We start from the raw sequence: 13,318 nt of genomic DNA on the forward strand, positions 1-13,318 counted from the left end.
AATATCCAGAACAGTAGGATTAACATGTCAATCCCAATTGAAGGATGCAATTCTAAAGGAAGGTGCAGGATAAGAGAGCACAAGTCATTGAAGATGATAGATTGAGAAAACAGTTAATAAGGCATGTGGGATTCTGGGCTTTAGAAATGTAAGTATAGCATATAAAAGTAAAGACATTGTGGTGAATCTTCAGAAAACATTGATTTGATTTGACTTGACTGATGCTGTGCCCAATTCTAGGTATTACATTTTCTGAAAGAATGCAAGAGCATTGGAAGTTAAATGGACTTGCACTGTGACCAAACTGTACTGAGTGTTGTGGTCAATTCTGGTTCATGTAACATAATGATTGTTGAAGGTATTTACTGCACCTAACAGTCAAGGGGCTAAACTTTCCTAACTCAGAGTTGAGATAAGATATAATTTCAGCTTTACAATCTTAAAGGAAAACATCAAGAGGTGATCATATTAGAGGGAAACAAGGTAGTTAAGGGAAGGCCAATTCAGAATAATTGAAAATTAAAATATTAGAGTAGGACAAGGCAACACATTCAAACTAGTAAAAGGCAAATGGAGGATGGATTTTCAGTAAATGCTCCATTCCTGGATCTAGGTGATGGTTATCAACCTAGGAGAATGAATTAAGTGATCTGGACAACAGGACAACATTAGCTGAGTTTACTTACTGCTTGGGACACAGTGACTCAAGACAATTATACAATAGTTAAAGTATAATTTTAAATGCAGATATCACAGAAAAGTTGGAGATAACTCTGAACACAACTAACAATGAACTTTGGAAGAGTTGTCCCAATTCTTTCAAAATAAAACTGTTGTCAGTGGAAGATAATTCTAAGTTGCATTTCTTCAGTGTCTAGGATGCAGTAAAGCCTGGGGTAAGACAGTCATATAACAGTGCAACACAAATTGTTATGGAGAATAGCCCTCTGGTTCCCAACAGTATAACTGTTCACTTTCACTTGTAGGAGATAGGTGAATGAATAACACGCTGAGTAATTTAAGTAAAAGATGCAGATATGTCTACATCTAAAAGATAAGATTAATTTTTATTCAGATTTTAAGTGATCTTAACATATAACCAGCCCATTACTTCTTTTAGATGAAACATTTTAATACTAAAAATTAAAGTCATTACAATTACAAACTCCAAGCAGGACTACTTAAGCCAACGTGAAAACTAGGAAAGGCAGCACCAGTGACAAGTACTGCTACCTCACAGCACCAGTGAGTTGGGTTTGACTCCAGCTTTGGGTGACATTCTCTGAGTGTCTGCCAGGGTTTCTACCGGGTGCTAAATTCACCTGATAAAAGGCGCAACACTCCGAAAACTTGTGATTTCAAATAAACCTGTTGGACTATAATCTGGTGCTGTGAGACTTCTGACCGTGTCCATCCCGGTCCAACACTGGCACCTCCACATCATGGGTGCTAACTTGCCCTGCTGTGTTCAAGGATGTGCAAGTTAGGTGGATTAGCCATGGAAAATGTGGGGTTATAGGGATAGGGTGGGATGTTCTTTGGAGGGTCAGTGCAGACTTGATGAGCCAAATGGCCTCTAACTGCACTGTCGGGATTCTATGATTCTACCTTGCTCAGTGTAAGTTTTATGTTCTAAAACATCTAAACATTTTTTTCCAACTGTCAGTACGAAATTCAGAAAGGCTTTTTTTGCATTATACTTATGTTGAAAGTGAACTTTATTTTTTGATAGTGATTCTGATAGTACAAGCATGAAGAAAAACATACAGCACATTTTTCTTGATTGCTGTTTGCTAATGAAGAATTGGAAATGATTTAAATAATACTTACCCCTTGTGCATGCAGATAGTCCATAGTGTTTGTTATGGTGTACAGTACAGCACTGGCTTCCCGTTCAGAGAAAAACTTTTGCCTGAGAATCTTGTCCAACAATTCTCCACCTTTCATGAGTTCTGTTACTAGATACACATATTTACCATCATGGTACACCTGTAGAAATACAGTAACATGAGAAAATTTACAATCAATAGAGCTATTGAACATTTAACATACTAATAATATTTACACACATTTCACATTCAACACTTATTGAAAAATCATCTTTTATTCATTGTAAATGAACAGTACTTTATGTGCATTGTGATGCTGTGGGAAAGTTTGATTTTAGTGGTCTTAGGATATAGTCAATTACTTTAAGAAGATACACTTATATAAGAGTAACCTACAAAATTGAGAGATTGCAGTGTGGCTGAACTTGATGAAAATTCTGTACTTACATCTTTCAAGGTAATAATATTGGGATGCTGCCCATACCGAAGTAGGATGTCAGTTTCCTCAGAAGGATCCCTCTTGCTTTTATCAATTATCTAAAACAAAAAATTGTAGTGTGCAGGAAAGGATACATATCTACAGAGACACCCCAACAATTCATTAATTAACATCAAACTGCTGTGTTAAAATTAACCATATAGTTTATGTCCATTTATCAGGCTTGATTTACAGAATTGTTTTGATTCATTTGCCAGAAGTGATCTTTAAAGAGTTATAAAATATATGTTTTAAACATTGACAATCATAAATATTATAGTGAAAAAATAATAACAATAGAATTACAGACACTATACGAAATAAAGTCAAAACAAAATACCAGGCTTACCCTTACCCACTGAAATGGTGCAATAAGCTTGCAATTCTAAATATTCATAAACAAAGAGCTATGTATTACATCCACTGAGAACTGGAGGCAAATTTTCAATGTATATAACCTGATTTCAATGTACATAACCTGATTTCAGTGTTGCTTCAGTGTATTTCTGGACATTTTCATATTACCGAGTCGAGTCACACACAATTATGGCTACCACAACTGACTCAAAATCCTCAAAATTGTCAGCTACCACCAAGTAGAGAGCACACAACTACCACAAGAACCATCTCCAGGCAATGACGGACCAAGAATAAACGTCACCATATCTGCTGCTTTTCTACCTTTCTGCTGAATTCAGCAGAAGGCATTGAAAAGGTGGTTTTTACTTGAAAGATGCTCTTCAGTTTGAACTAGTCAAAAAGCATTGGAATTATCCTTAGTCAAACACAACTTATACTGCAAAAATGGTAAGTGCATACCTTGACAGCATAATCCATGTTTGTGGATTTATTTACACATCGTTTGCAGATTGAGTAAGAACCCACACCAATGTCCTCTTTCAGGTCATAATAGTCTACAAACTGAATACTGGTTCTATGCAACTGCAAGAAAAATGTGAAATTGGTCACAAGAAAACACAAATGCTACTTTCTATATCATGAAGTCAAAGTTGTTCAATACTTTTTAAAATTAAAGACCTACACTTTGTTTTATAACTATTCACTTCATTTTAACAGATTAGTTGGAAATGGAACACAATTTAAAAGCGTGCTTAATATCTTCAGCGTTATGTAACCTTCCACATTCTACTCCAATTGCGACATTTATCAGTTTCCTTTTACTTACCAATATTGCTATTAGAGAAATAAACATCTTTTTATAAATGCAAGTTGTGGTATCAGCAAAAATGAAAACATGTAAGTGAAGAGGACTGCAAATGACTATGACTGAGTGGGTCAACCAGCCCTCACGCCTGTTTAGCTATTCATTTATATCAATTCCATCTACCCAACTTAGTTCTGTATTACTCATTACCTTTGACTAACAAAAAACACAACTCAATTTGAAACGTTCAATTAATGTAACCTCAACAGCTTTTTGGGTGGAGTGAGAATTTCAGATTTCCACCATCCATTCAGGAATTGTGCCCAAATAGTCTAGTTTTATTTTTAAGCTTTAGCCCTTAATTATACTTTGGCAAGTTGACAGGGCAGGGAGAAACAGGTGCTCTAACCGACAGTCTAATCAGATAACGGGGCTATCTTGTAATGATAGTGACTTAGAACAGCTTGACCATTAGGGATAGGACAGGAGATTAACAGATTTGAAGAAATAGAGTTTAATACGGACAAATGTGAGGTGATGCGTTTTGAAAGATCAAGTACAGGGGAAATTTTACACTGAATGGTAGAACCCTTAGGAGTATTGATAGGCACAGAGATCGAGGTGTGCAGGTCTACAGATCACAGAAGGTGATGTGCAGGTACATATGGTAGTAAAAAAAGGCAGATGGCATGCTTGCCTTCATTGGAAGGAGCATTAAGTATAAGAATAGATAAGTTAAGTTATGCTGCAGTTTTATGGAACTTCAGTTAGGCCACACTTGGAATATTACATGCAGTTCTGGTCACCACACCATCAGAAAATTGTGGATGCTTTGGAGAGGGTACAGAAAACGTTTGCCGGGATGTTGCCTGGTATGGGGGCGGATTTTAGCTATGAAGAAAGGTTGGATAGACTGGGTTTGTTTTTACTGCAATGCAGGAGGTTGAGGGGTGACCTGAAAGCAGTTTAAAAGATTGCAAATGGCACGGATAGAGTGGAAAGTATGAGGCTTTTTCCTAGGGTGGAAGGGTCAATTACTAGAGGACAGGTTCAAGGTAAGGAGGGGGAGGGGGGGGGTGGAAGAGAGAGAGAGAGAGAGAGTTTAAGACATGTGTGAGGCACATTTTTCACACAAAAAATAGACAGTGCCTGGAACATGCTGCCAGAGGTTGTGGTAGAAGCACACAATAGCAGCATTCAAAAACACCTGGACGAATATATGAATAAGAAGTGAAGACAGTTTTAATATGGAAAGGCAAAAGGGCCTGTTCCTGTACTGTATTTTTTTTGTTCTTGTGGAGCATCTAGTTGCCATCACTAGATTTAAGCAAGACTCAGGAGCGCTCACTAACCCCAAGACTCGATCTGAAGTTGAACTGCCCAGAAGTATCACAGCAATTAAAATTCACAAATCTTAATCAGCATAGCCCATCAAGATAAATATCAAAGCCTATGATGAAATCTTTCTAGTCTATTTCAATGAGCACCCAAAGTTTGTTTTGGTAGACAAATTTAAAACTCAAGTTCACACACAATTCACTTCCAAACAGCGTGGGTGCACCTACACCACATGGACTGCAAAGTCCACGTAGATGACTTACCACCACTTTTCTCAAGGGCAATTAGGGATGAGCAGTATGAAAGAGTGAAAGAAAAGAAGAACACATGCAGAGATTGGCCAATAAAAGCCTTTTTAGTAGAAGAGCCACATACATCAGTCTGTAAACTGCAGGTTATTTGAAACTGCCAAGATTAATGGATAATGAAAGAGACAATAGATTGAGAAAGATTCATTTTATTGTTTAGTAAAACGGATTTTAAGAATAGTTTATCATCTAAACCCAGACATTTAAGCCAAGTAAATCTTCACAATTCCCTTCTCATTTCATCTACTCTCCTTAAAGTAGGAATGTGTGCCAGGAAGGTAAAGGTAGTATTCAAGATTATGGGATGAGAGGGCAAGGGTAAAAATAAACAATGAGATAAGTGGGTAAATGGGATAACTTACAGGAAAGACAGATTTGACGTGTTAGTAGAATGGATTACTGTGAGTGTAGAGAGGTATATTGGCATGTGGTTATCTGGTAGGGAAAATGTGGACTGGGGCCATTGCAAAGTGGATTGGGATCTGTGCAGAGAGGGTAAATGGCCAGTGGGAGGAGAGAAATGTTCCCTCCAAGGGATACCCTTGTGACCACATTGCAATCTGAAATGTATGGCAAATTGAAATAAACGGATCATTCACAACGTTAAAGTTTAGTAATATTTTAAATGCAAACTACCCATGGACAAGTAAGTAGCACTCAAAAGTTTGTAGCACAGCCATAAAGCACATTTTGAAAACACTGAAAATGTACCTTTACAAGTAACTTGCACAGCAGAATAAATAAGAACTTGGTCAATACTTAAAACCTAAATCAAATTTATAATGGAATTGGGCAAATGACAAATCATAGCCTCAAGATACTGGTGCAAATACTCAAAATTAAATAATTGTATAAAGCACTTCTCTCACTTTGATTGGATGAAACAACAATGCAATACAGCCCTGGTAAATGAATCTCAAGTTAGTATATGGGAGCAGCAGGTGAATTGTACTCATTTATTGCATGAATTGCAGAATTCATTGCAGAATATAAGTTGGGAAGTTTTGCTAGAGTTGGACAAGGAACTGGTGAGATTACATCTGGAGTACCACGTACAGTTTTAGTAGTCTTATTTATGAAAGGATAAATTTGCATTTGAAACAGCACTGGAAAGGTTCATTTGAAAATTCCTGGAATGATGGGATTACTTTATGAACAAGGCTGAACAGGGCTCATATCCATTGGAGTTTACAAGACTAAGAGGTGATCTTATGGAAAGGCCAAGATCCTCAGGGGGCATTTCCACTTATGGGAGGGAGTAGAACAAGGAGATAGTTTAAAGATAAGGATCTCCCATTTTAGGCAGAGGTGGGGATTTATTTTTCTCCAAGGGTCATAAAGTCTGGAATTCTCTTCCCAGCCAGCAGTGGTAGCAGGGTCATTGTAAGTTAAGGCAGAGTTAGATAAAAATATTGTTTGAGAAGGAAGTCATATTAAGGAAATGGACAGGAAAGTCTAGGATAGGAGGTCACAGTCAGATTAGCTATGATCTTATCAATACTAGAGCAGGCTCAAAGGTCTGAATAGCTTGATTGGATGTGACCTGGTAATTGCAAAATGTATCCTTATTGTACTAACAAAAGTAGCTCCTCTGGTTTTAGAAAATTAGCATTACATTTTTTGGCTTTCAATGCTAGATATTTTAGTGAGGTACAGCACAGATAAACTTAAGTGAAGTTTAATGCCTTTCAATGCTTAATGTCTAGTTTGTTTTTATAAAATTGAGCCATGAAAGGCAAATTGAAAACCAATTTACAGACTTCTTGCCTTCCATGCTGAACCCTGTGCCCTCATCATCATCCTTGAAGGTCAAAGAATTGATCCATTGGCAGATTCTATTTTGATCATTTAATGTGCTATTATAAATCTTTGGGTAAGTGAACAGAAAGCAGAGAGTAAATTTAGATTGGCTAGATGTTCTCTGATTAACCTTGAGGTTTGTTATTAAAGCTCACAAGGTATCTCTCTGGCTGATACTTTTCTGATGGCTTCAGAGGATCTGCATTTTGCTGAAGCACAGAAATAATTTTTCAATGACAAATGGAAATTTTATAAAGGCCAAATAAAAAGGTGCTGGCTAATGAAACAAGAATTAATTTTCAGTCACCTAGTTAGATATGCTGCTTGTGTCTTGTAGCTGTATATCAAAATGTGATGGCTATTGTGTGACTGGCCTGTTTTTTGATACTGCATTTATACAATTGATTCAGAGAACCCAATAATAATGTGTAACCAATAAATTATAACATCACAAAGTAACTCCCAAACAACCCAATGTGGAGCAACAAGGGCTGAAATGCATTTATGGTCTCATTTACTAATATTCATCAAAAATTAAGTGTGATAATACACGTCTAAAAAAGAATTAGGGTATCAGCTTTAAATGAATCAGTGGTGTAAATTATTAAACAAACATGTATGGAGGTTTTTTTTCACCTGTACAATTGGATGTACAGCTGTTTGCATAGGCTGGGGCTCTTCCTCAGAGGCAACAGCCACAAAGCTGAATCCACGGAAGAGCTGATGAGCATTGGCACTGGGTGGAATACCAGGGGAATCTAAACAATAAAACAATAGATTTCATTAGGATCATTTTCACACAAATGGTACTAAAATTGCATGCAGAACACATTTCACATGCTGCAGCTATTTATATCACTAATCAAATGGAACTTCAAAGAGATGTGGATCTTCAGTTGGTTACTTATCACGGACTGAATTACACCCCTGAACTCTCCTTCTCCACCCCTACCTCAATCACATGCAAATTTAAAACAAACAGCAACGAGACAAAGTAACAGCAGGTTTTGTCATGCAGTCATGTTGCATTGAGTGTGATGCACTGTTGCTTTGAAGTGCAAGTGGAACTGACAGCCAAATATCGCTCTCGATTATATACTCAAGATTTACAAGTTTTCACTAATAGTTACCTTTTGGTGTTTTTGCTGTAAACTCTGGATCAAAATAGAAAGTATCCTCTGGTCTACCAATTGCAGGTTTGAAAGGTGGCAGAATCTCTCTTCTGCACAATTTCTGAAATAAGCAGTAAATATATGTATATATGTGAATATGAACTGTGTAACGAGTAATTTTTCAAAGAATTAACCAAAACAAAAATTCCAAAATTGGATTAATATTTAGAGTTTGAAAAAATCCCTTTCCAAAGTGTTCTGTTAGATAATATGCTAAAGGAAATACAAATAGCTTTGAGTATCAGAAAACCTCAACAGTTCCATACATGCACCTAGATATATTTATTTGGAAAAATACAGTTATGCACAAAGTAAGTGGCATCAAAATAGAAAACAAGAACATTCATGATTTAAAGTTCTGCCTAAAATGCGGTTTAAAAAATAATTACATTAAAAACAATACTCACATTCCAATCAATGGTGGAAAAGAAAGAATGTCTCTTAATTTCTTCAACGCCATCTGGACCAGCTCCTAGCAAAGCAATAAAAGTCTACGGTTTACTCGTAACCTCTCATCCCATCACTTTTGGGCTCCAATCTTTCATGAGTACAATGGAAAACTTTCATTTGAAAAAAATAATTAGAAAGAAAAGGCAAATTTCAATTTCAATAATTTTTCATTCTTCCTTAATGGTGCCATCACTTGTCGTACCACCGATCAAGGAAATCACAAATGCTATTCTTGCTCGCTACCATGAGTATTCGCAAAACAAATGAACAGTATGCAAGAATTCAGCAGAGAGCTATGTTTGAAATTATAGCTGGATTTAAATCAGGCTTGTTGCTTGAACACAAAATCTTTATTCCTAATGCTTATGCACCACAGAATATAGATTTATGGAAACGTACAGCACAGAATGAGGCCATACGGCTCATCACTCCAGCATTAATTCTTTGAACTAGGAGCTATGTTTGGTACCACATGCCTCATGTCAATAATCCTGCAAATTCTTCAATCACAAAAACTATTTGTGTATTTCGTTTCTACCATCTTTTCAGGTGGAACATTTTGACAGTGTCAATAAGGAGAAATTGTCTCCACTGCCAGGAGAATGGGTAACCAGGGAACACAGGTTTAAGGTAAATAGCAAAAAGTCTGGGAGAGAACATTACAATTCGCATAGAGTTACGATTTGGAACGCACTGCCTGAAAGGGCATCAAAAGCATATTTCATTATCAACTTTCAAAAGGGAACTGGATTTCTTTTTGAAAAGCACAATTCTGCAGCACAATGAAGAAGAGTGAGAATAAGTCAATCATCATGGACAAACTGTCTCCTTTTGTGGTATATAATTCTACAAGACCCATGTTCTCTTATGCAGTCTTGATTTGCACAATCCACCTTGTGACCTCAAACTGTATGGCTTTAAACCGTTTGAGAGAAATAGGTGCATTGAAAAATGTAAAATCAAGATATCACCTTAGACTAGCTGAACAAAGTGATAATTTGACAAAGTAAAAGCAGAAATACCTAGCCTGTTTCCAGGGTTGCGTTTGAAAAGCATGCGTAATAGACTTTGGGAGTCAGGACTTAAAAATTGTGGCATTCCCAATTTTGCTCTGCAAGAATAAATACAAACAAAAAAAACTTTCAGAATAAAATGTTTTGAATAAAATTATTAGCATTAAAAAATACAACATTCACTGAAATAAAATACACTGAATATTTTGCTACTTACTTCAGGATCATCGTCATTGTTTCCTTTCTATCCTTCCCTTGAAAGGGCAACGTACCTGTAAGCATCTCAAACTAGAAACCAAAAATGTACACAGTCAAAATGTTACTCAAATACCATTGGCAAACAAACTGAAGGAATTAGAAATAAGTGTGACACATATGATCTTTAAAAAAAAAGTATATTTTTGGAAATGCAGCATTGTTTGAAATATGGCTGAACTCGAGCTTCATTCCATTTTCCCACTGTTTCCCTGGATTCCCCTAGATAAACATCTTGGCATTAAATATACTCAGTTATGATGCATCCATCTGGGGTAGCAAATTGCAACTATTCATAACCCGCTGAATGAAGAAAGTTTTCATTTTCATCCTTAGTCTTGAGCTCCAGAGTGTAATGACCCAATTTACTCAGCCACCCAGAAAACCTTCACATCCCAGAGACCCATCTAATGTTTCTTCACTCTACTGCCTCTAATGGCAGCAAGCCCTTCCTTAAATATGGAAACCAGACTGGCAGACAGAGGTGAGATCACAAACCTTGTACATTTGTAGCAAGACGTTTCATTCTTGTACTCTACATACTTTTGCAATAAAAAGTCAATGTGTTACTTTCCCAGTGCATGCTGTAAATGCATACTAATTTTGTATTACAACCAAGTCTTTTTGAACATATACAATGTCACATCGATTAAAACATGCTTTTCCATTCTTACAATCAAAACAAATAACCTGGGCAAACGTTTGCAGGCAAAGTGACAGCTGGAGAATGGTAAGTCTTCAAAATAAGATAGTGAGAGTCTAGAGACAGTATGTTCCTGTTCGGGTAATGGGCAAGGCTGGTAGGTGTACGGAACGCTGGATGACCAGAGAAATTGAGGTTTTGGTCAAGAGTAAGGAAACATATGCCAGGTATAGACAGCAGGGATCGAGTGAAACCCTAGAAGAGTATAAAGACAGTAAGAGTATGCTTAAGAGGAAAATCAGGAGGGCAAAAAAGGGGATAATGAGATAGCTTTGCCAAATAGGGTTAAGGAGAATCCAAAGGGATTCTACAAATACACTAAGGGCAAAAGGGTAACTGGGGAGAGAATAGGGTGCCTTAAAGATTAACAAAGTCGCCAATGTGTGGAACCACAGGAGGTGGGGAAGATACTTGAAAAAAAAAGAGTATTTTGCATCAGTGTTTACTATGGAGAACATAGGGAAATAAATAGCGACATCTTGAAAAATGTCTATATTAGAAAGGTGGTGGTGCTGGACATCTTAGAACACACAAAGGTGGATAAATCCCTGCGACCTGATCAGGTAAACCCGAGAACTCCACGGGAAACTAGGGAAGCGATTGCTGGGCCCCTTGTTGAGATATTTGTATACAATTGCAGGAAGACAGGAGGTTGGCTAACACGGTGCCAACTATTTAAGAAAGGCGGTAAGGAAAAGCCAGGGAACTACAGACTAGTAAGCCTGACATTGGTAGTGGGCGAGTTGTTGGAGAGAATCCTGAGGGACAGGATTTACTTGTATTTGGAAAGGCAAGGACTGATTAGGGAAAGTCAACATGGCATTGCGCATGGGAACTTGCATCTCACTAACTTGATTGAGTTTTTTGAAGAAGTATGAAGAGGATTGATAAGGGCTGAGCAGTGGACATGATCTATAAGGAATTCAGTAAGGTATTTGACAAGATTCCTCTTGGTAGACTGGTTAGCAAAGTTAGATTACATGGAATACAGGGAGAACTAGCCATTTAGATTCAGAACTGGATCAAAAGGTAGAAGACAAAGGGTGGTGGTGGAGGGTTGCTTTTCAGACTGGAGGCCTGTGACCAGTGTACCACGAGGATCAGTGCTGGGTCCACCGCTTTTCGTCCTTTATACAGGAAGTATGGTTAATAAGTTTACAGACGACAAAATTGGAGGTGTAGCATACAGCAAAGGAGGTTACCTCAGGGTACAACAGGATCTTGATCAGATGGGCCAATGGACCAAGCAGTGGCAGATGGAGTTTAATTTAGATAAATGTGAGGTGCTGCATTTTGGAAAGGCATATCAGGACAGGTCCTGGGAAATGTTACTGAACAGAGATATCTTGGAGTGCAGGCTCATAGTTCCTTGAAAGTAGAGTTGCAGGTTCTTAAGTTGAAGGCAGCTTTTGGTGTGCTTGCCATTATTGGTCAGTGCATTGAGTATAGGAGTTGGGAAGTCATGTTTCGGCTCTGCATGACATTGGTCAGGCTATTTTGGAATACTGCGTGTAATTCTGGTCTCCTTTCTATAGGAAGAATGTTGTGAAACTTGAAAGGGGTCAGAAAAGATCTACAAGGATGTTGCCAGGATTGGAGAGTTTGAGCTGTATGGAGAGGTTGAATAGGCTGGAGCTATTTTGCCGAGAGAAGAGGCTATAGGGTGACCATATAGAAGTTTATAAAAGCTTGAGAGGCATGGATAAGTTAAATACAAGATCTTTTTCCTGGGGTGGGGGTGTCCAAAACTAGAGGGCATAAGTTGATGGTGAGAGGGGAATTGCGCAACATTGTGCAACAAAGCTCTGACTACACTTACCCAATTTCCAGTTTTTGGCTCACAACCCTGGAGGCTATGGCAATGCAATTGAATGTCTATGTGCAAATCCTTCAAAAGCTTCAGATGCAACCATGCTTTCAGGCAGTGTGGTCAAGACTCCAACCACCCTCTGGGTAAAAATTATCTTCAACACTCCTCTTAGTCTTCTACCTGTAACCTTAAACCTTTGCCTAGGTTATTTATCCCTCTACGAATGAACGAAGTACCTACCTATTCACCCATCTATGCCCCTCAAAATTTTGTACATTCCAATCAGATCCCCCTGTCATCATTCACTGCTCCAAGGAAAACAACCTCAGCCTATCAAATCTTACCTTAGTTCATCCCTCCAGCTCAGGCACATTCCTGGTATATCTCCTCTATACCCTCTCTAGTGCAATCACTTTCTATAACATGGTGACCTGAATTACACACAGCACTCCAGTTGTGGCTTACTCACTTTTTCATAGTTTTAGCATAACCTTCATTGCTCTTGTATCCTATGCCTCAACTAATAAAGGCCTAAGGTCATCTTAAATGACCTTATCTACTTGCCCTATTACCTTAAGGGCTGTGGATGCGTACGCAAAGGTTCCACTGATGTGGAGTACTTTTCAGGGTTTTACCATTTACGGTGTAATCCTTTGCCTTGTTAGCCTTCCCCAAGTACAGTACATCACTTTTCCAGATTGAATTCCATTTGCCACTACTCTGCCCATCTGTCTGTTGATCATCAATTTTACGTCTCTCCTCACTGTTTACCATCCTAATTTTCATGACATCCACCAACTACTTGATCATAACCTCTACGTTAAATTCCATATCATTAAACGTACATTAGAAACAGCAAGAGCGCTAGCACCAAGCCCAAAAGAACCCCAGTGGAAACAGACATCCAGTCAGAGAAACGTCCCTCCATCACAACTTACTGCATGCAACCTGAACCAATTTTGGATCCAACATCATATTGCCCATGGACTCTTGCTTT

The 13,318-nt window shown here is 37.9% G+C and overlaps 1 protein-coding gene across 9 annotated transcripts in view; it reads right to left on the reverse strand.

The window, feature by feature from the left end:
• Nucleotides 1–13,318, reverse strand: part of LOC109931386 (ribosomal protein S6 kinase alpha-3) — a 98,276-nt gene that overhangs the window by 17,004 nt on the left and 67,954 nt on the right. For all 9 annotated transcript variants that reach the window (XM_048602512.1, XM_020530784.2, XM_048602511.1 and 6 more), the window contains 8 exons: nucleotides 9,771–9,841; nucleotides 9,563–9,651; nucleotides 8,498–8,562; nucleotides 8,049–8,151; nucleotides 7,555–7,676; nucleotides 3,127–3,249; nucleotides 2,277–2,366; nucleotides 1,831–1,989 (listed from right to left, as the gene is read on the reverse strand). In XM_048602512.1, coding sequence (XP_048458469.1) covers nucleotides 1,831–1,989; nucleotides 2,277–2,366; nucleotides 3,127–3,249; nucleotides 7,555–7,676; nucleotides 8,049–8,151; nucleotides 8,498–8,562; nucleotides 9,563–9,651; nucleotides 9,771–9,841 — 822 coding nt within the window. The remainder of the gene's footprint in view (nucleotides 1–1,830; nucleotides 1,990–2,276; nucleotides 2,367–3,126; nucleotides 3,250–7,554; nucleotides 7,677–8,048; nucleotides 8,152–8,497; nucleotides 8,563–9,562; nucleotides 9,652–9,770; nucleotides 9,842–13,318) is intronic.

This window comes from Rhincodon typus, chromosome 11, assembly GCF_021869965.1.
Source record: "Rhincodon typus isolate 14 chromosome 11, sRhiTyp1.1, whole genome shotgun sequence".
NCBI classification, from domain to species: Eukaryota; Metazoa; Chordata; class Chondrichthyes; order Orectolobiformes; family Rhincodontidae; genus Rhincodon; species Rhincodon typus.